Below are 6,000 nucleotides of genomic sequence, written 5' to 3'. Positions count from 1 at the left end.
AAGCTGCTGGAGAGCAATGGCGGAAATTGAAAAACGGTTATATGGCACAGGATAACTAATGGATAAAAGATAACACCATTATACAGACAGTGCTTATTTGCTATCTGATGTTTAACCTGAGCCTTTTCTCCTTTGAATGGCTGCCCCCATTGCTACACAGCAGCTTATTTATATAAACAATAGTGGTGTTTCTTAAGCAAACACAGCAGTTTTACCAGTGCAGGGCAACACTGCATTATATTTTAATTACTTAAAGACACTTCTATTTTTTGACGTTACTGATCCTTTAAGTTAACATCATAGAATTTTAGGTCCAAGAAGGGATGAGACTGCCCTTCTATCCAGCTCCCACAAGGACAGTAAATTTGGTTACATAACACTTGCATCACAGGAACCATGTATGGCTACTCTAAGACATCATTTCAAGGCTTTAATAGACAAGAAAGACGTTAAGGAAACAATTCAATAGACAAGAAAGAAGTTAAGGAAACAATTCAATAATGGGATATTTGAGGTTATCAAAAAAGTCTTCAGTTGTTAGGTTTCCATTAGGGATGCCCGACTCCACTATTTGGGATTCGGCCGAATCCCTGAATCCATTCTGAAACATTCGGCCGAATACCAGACTGAATCCAAATTTGCATATGCAAATTAGGGGTGGCAACGCAAAAAGTGGGGAAAGTCTTCTACTTCCTAGTTTTGTGATGAAAAATCACGTGATTTCACTTCCTGCCTCTAATTTACATATGCAAATTTATACTTGGATTTGGTTGGCCAGGCACAAGTATTCAGCCTGAATCCTGTCAAAAAGGATGAATTCTGGCCGAATCACAAACTGAATCCTGGATTTGGTGCATTCCTAGTTTCCATTCGTCTATTCAAAATATCGGGTTGTTCCAGAAAATAGTTACATGCCCTTTTGGCTGCCGTATTTAAACATTTTGTTTAAATAACCTATAACATTTTTCAAGCTTGCTTATTAATAGGTAAACCCTACAACACACACGTGCACTAATAATGGAATTAAGACAACTGAAAGCCTTCATAAACCATTAGGATTAATCTTTAAAAACAATAAATATAAAATAGCAAGCCTGGTGCGCAGTCATTTCTTGATAAGGTATAGCTTTGTTCTCAGTTTCACCAAAGTGTAATAAAAGGCAGACAAGCAGGGGTTCACCATATTGCTATGGTGTGGTCAAAATTATAGTCTATATACTGCAGTGGTCAACGGATTCAATTGTGCGTGCAAAATATACTACTTGCATACTGATTGCCCTACGTTGTTTGGATTGTTGTTGTTCCTGGGCATCAGTTCTGGTCCATGTGTAGTTGAAGTACTGATGAAATATAAAGCCAGTATCATCAATCTGTTAATGTTACATTTTGTCACTGCCAGAGGTAGGTCATCCAAAAGTGTCTGGAAAATGAGCCATCTCCTGTGCATCATGTAGATGCATTTTCTTAATACTGTCAGATAAGTTCCTGAATATATAAAGAGTTCTTCACGTCCTCCACTGTCACATTCATTTACCAAAAAAAGGACACTGGCATCGGTTGTACAATGAAAACCAAAATCATAGGAATTTCAGAAAGCAGTGCTTGCCATAGCTCCAGGTGCAAAGATTCTTGGTAAATTCCCAAGTGTTTCCTCCAAGTGCCGACATGCCAGTTTTCCATCTTCACCTGCATTACAGTGAAAGACACAAGTAAGTAAAAAGCAATTATAGTAGAAGTAAGAAACAGGGAGAGCAGAGTCCTTCATAGTTATACATTATCTTAGCATTACTAATTTATGCCACTCAGTTAAGAGATTTTTGCAGCTCCAAAACTTTCACTCTCTGAGCCTAAGGTTTCTTGACTCGTATACAAGGATAATAAGTTGCTTATTTATAAAGGTGTGTAAAATTCTCAATACATCATACAGTACATACAATTACACCAAGATGAAGTGCTTTGTGATCAGAGGACCCTTGCCTGCCTCCACGTCTAAAGGACCAGTAACATAATTTATTTTTTTTTTTTTAAAGAATTTGTTACTTTTTAACGAAAAAAAACCCCACCAACACAGTCTAAACTTTTAATTAGCAAAGCTTTTATTAAGAAATAACTTACAGATTCTCTGCATGCGCTCCTCTTGAGAAACGGCAACAGGGTGACGATCCAAAGTGCGGTGCTTGATTTCTCCTCCCTGCCTTCTATGGGGCAAATTTACTAAAGGGCGAAGTGGCGAAAATTCGACAGCGTGACGTAATTGCATTACTTCGCTGATTTACTAACGGGCGTAAATTAGCTAGCGAAGTGGACCTACTCTAGAGCTACTTCGCACCCTTACGCCAGACGAAGTTTCGCTATGGCAAAGGGACGTAACTACACTAATTCACTAACTTGCACATTTTACTGAACGTAACCTCGTGCCAGACTTGCCCTCGCCACCTCAGACCAGGCGAAGTGCAATAGAGTAGATAGGGCTTGCTTCAAAAAAAGTTTACATTTTTTCTAAGTCCCCAAAAAACGCTGGCGTCTTACTTTTTTTTTTAAGGCTGATCGGCTGAAAAAGATAGTAATTTTTTTTGAGGTACCCTCCTTCCCCCCCTACATTTACTAACATATGGCACCTAAACTATACAGTGGGCACATGTATAGGGCAAAATAACAACTTTATTTCATGAAGCTTTCCCAGGCTTGTGAAGTGTAATGTATTTGCTGCTACATATACGTCCATTGTATTTTAAATTGGCGGCGTATGCAAATTAGGCATCGCTAGCGTAACTTCGCTTTGCTTGACGAATTAACGCTAGCACAACTTCGCTACCTTTCGCCTCCCTGAGCGCAACTTCGGATTTTAGTGAATTAGCGACGCCCTGGCGAAAATTCACCTAGCGAAGCCAACGCTGGCGCAACTTCTAAGGTAAATTTGCCCCTATAGGATGTAGCCAGGGAGGAGAAATAGAGCGCTGCACAATGGATCGTCACCCTGTCGCCGTTTCTCAAGAGGAGCGCATGCAGAGAATAGGTAAGTTATTTCTTAATAAAAGCTTTGCTAATTAAAAGTTGAAACTGTGTTGTTGTTTTTCTTTCGTTAAAAAGAAAAGAATTAACAGCTTAATATATTGCTAGGTGAAAACAAGGTGAATGATTAACTTACACTCATAAACCAAACAGGCATGGTGTTAAACATATCACAACATACAAATAACATCATGGTATACTTTGTAAAATCAAGAGTATCTAATAAATGTGTAGCCAAGGCTTTCTGGTGTAAAAAGAGATGTTCACTTGTAAAACAAACTGTAAAAATCAGTGCAATATTGCGCTGCTTTTTAAATTTCTTTTTACACCACTTTTTTTTCTCCCTCTTTCTCAAATGTTCCCATTGATATTAATAGGTTACACACCAGGTATGTGCTGTTTTCAAAAAATGGTGTAATTTCTGGAGTAAATCAAAATACACACCTTTATAAATTACACAACTCAATTTGCAATTAAGTCTGCCCACTGGTTTCAGAAATGGTCAAGGACGCTGTTAAAGAAGGAGAATACAGGTTTATAAATCTCACTTTCACGTTACAGCATTTGTTTACAAGGTGCAAAGCACTTTTTGACCTTCATGCTAGCCACTGTGCCGCCCATTAGAAAGTATGATACAGAATGAGGAGAGCATGGATGAGACATGATGAATAAGATAAATATTTTCAGGCTGACAGTATCAGGGACAAATAGATTAGTTATTAATATATGGGTATAGTTTAGGTTGAATGGGACAAAGGAATTCATCCTAAACTATACCCAAATATTAATAACTGATCTATTTGTTCCTGATACTGTCAGTCTAAAAATATTTATCTTATGCATCATGTCTCATCCATGCTCTCCTAATTCTGTATCATACTTTCTAATGAGCAGCACGGTGGCTAGCACATGATCCTTGAAGTGCTGGGTGTCCTGAGTTTGATAAAAGGCTTTGACTATCTGCAAGGAGATTGTATGTTGTGTCTGTGTGGGTTTCCTCTGAGTACTCTGGTTTCCTCCCACATTTCAAAAATAGAGAGACAGGTTAACTGGCTCCTGATAAAATTGATCCTACTGTGAATTTTCTAGGGACCTTAGATTGTAAGCTCCATTGGGACAGGGGCTGATGTGAATGATGTATAAATCTTTGTAAAGTGCTCTGAAAATGTGTTGGCACTATATAAATACTAGGAAATTAATAAACAAATTTATAATAATGAACTTACCTATCAAAATTAAGTTTTGCTGATAATCTCTACCTATTCCTAGAGTAAATAAAAATTAGTTTAAAGGGATTCTGTCCTCATTATTAGGGTATAGTTTTTGCTACTAAATTACACTGTGTACATTGCACGTATTTCATGTTACCATTTAAAATGTTATTCTTGAACCAATAAATGTGGATGATGATATTGGTATTGGTATGTAAGCAGCCATCTCACGTCATTGTGCCTGGTCATGTGCTTTCGGAAATAGCAAGATGGAATGGCTTTCAGATAAGCTATTGTTTCTCTTACTCAGTGTAACTGAAGGAGTTAAGCTGGCCATAGACGTGCAGATATACCTGCAATATCGGACGAAGATCGGACGTCCCAATTTTCCGACCTGCCATTAACCTTTCAGATTAAATAGAGTATTAAAAGAACAGGTCAGACTATATTCTGCCCTGACAGCAATCGTACGAAAGTTATGTCCGACAAAAGCTGGTGACCGTCTCCCATTGATATCGTCAGATCAGCAATACATGCAGACATATTATCGGTAGCCTCTTTGTTTACACTGGATGTGATATTTCTCCCCTCAATTTTTATAACCTTTGTGGTCAGTTCCTGTACCTCGTCCTTGGTACTGGCAATCAACTGAAAGTATAGTTGGTGGAACAGACCAAGGTAGACGCAGAGCTTTGCTGCAAAAAAATTCTTTATTTAAAAGGATTTTTTTGCAGCAAAGCTCTGCGTCTACCTTGGTCTATTCCACCAACTATACTTTCAATATTATCGGTAGCCCTCCTCTAAAAACAAATGCTCTGTAAGGCTGCACATTTATCGTTACTTTTCATTACTGATTATTCTATGTAGTTCCTCTCCTATCAATGCATGGTTGCTAGGGAAATTTGGACCGTAGCAACCAGATTGCTGAAACTGCAAACTCGAGAGCTGCTGAATAAAAAAAAATCTAGATAAAACAAACTAAAACTATAAGCAAATTATCTCAGAATATCACTCTTTACATCATACTTAAAGGTGAACAATCCTTTTAAGCCTTGTATACAGGTGATCTTTTTTTTTCATTGTGCAGACTTGTTTATGTTTTAGTTTTCTAATATACTTACCAAATAGCATCAGACTCTGTTTGGCAGCAACTTTAACTTCATCCTTGTCAGTTTGGCACAGAAAGATTAATTGGTCAATGCTCTCTTTTGCCTAAGGAGAAACAACATTTTATATACTTATCTTTATGCTTAGTCTGCCAATTTCCTGCTACATTATGTCAAATTAAATCTTTGTTAAATTATCACATTTTAACAAAAGTTGACGACTGCCCCCAGAGCTTGTATTTACAGCATTCCTACATATGCAAGGAATTATGAAATTATGTGGCATGTAGGCCCCTAAATGTAAATCGTGCTATGAATGTGCTTCAGCCCTAAAAACCCAACAAAGTCCCTAAACCCTAGTATAATACACATTTACATATTCTAAAGGAGAATGAAACCTGTTCAGGGCTGAGGTAATGCAGGGCCATCCCTTCCCCCAGGTGATGCACGGCACATGACTGCCCCCAGGTTACAACAATAGAACAAAAGGAGGCTACCTAGAGGGTACAAACAAACATTCTGAATATCTCTGTGAACAGATACTGCACATTCTTCAGGTACCCAAAATATGTAGCGTCTAGAGGCCTGAATATGTATATTTTAAATGCATTTGCCTCAAATACAAAGGTAATCCCACAAGGTTGTGTACATTTGGAAGGCAATGTATGCCT

General features: G+C 37.9%; 1 protein-coding gene across 7 annotated transcripts in view; it reads right to left on the bottom strand.

Moving 5' to 3' along the window:
- Positions 1–415: 415 nt before the first annotated feature.
- Positions 416–6,000, bottom strand: part of ripor1.L (RHO family interacting cell polarization regulator 1 L homeolog) — a 90,004-nt gene continuing 84,419 nt past the window's right edge. For 5 of the 7 annotated variants that reach the window (XM_018257738.2, XM_041590078.1, XM_041590073.1 and 2 more), the window contains 2 exons: positions 5,345–5,435; positions 416–1,686 (listed from right to left, as the gene is read on the bottom strand). In XM_018257738.2, the coding sequence (XP_018113227.1) occupies positions 1,589–1,686; positions 5,345–5,435 (189 nt within the window). In that variant the 3' untranslated portion in view covers positions 416–1,588. Of the gene's footprint in view, positions 1,687–3,456; positions 3,524–4,238; positions 4,278–5,344; positions 5,436–6,000 lie in introns of all 7 variants that reach the window. The other 2 variants (XM_041590074.1, XM_041590077.1) reach the window with 2 other exon arrangements.

The sequence above is a fragment of the Xenopus laevis genome, chromosome 4L (assembly GCF_017654675.1).
Source record: "Xenopus laevis strain J_2021 chromosome 4L, Xenopus_laevis_v10.1, whole genome shotgun sequence".
NCBI classification, from domain to species: domain Eukaryota; kingdom Metazoa; phylum Chordata; class Amphibia; order Anura; family Pipidae; genus Xenopus; species Xenopus laevis.
The sequence above is the reverse complement of the archived record's forward strand: the minus strand, read 5'-3'. Positions and strand labels throughout refer to the sequence as shown.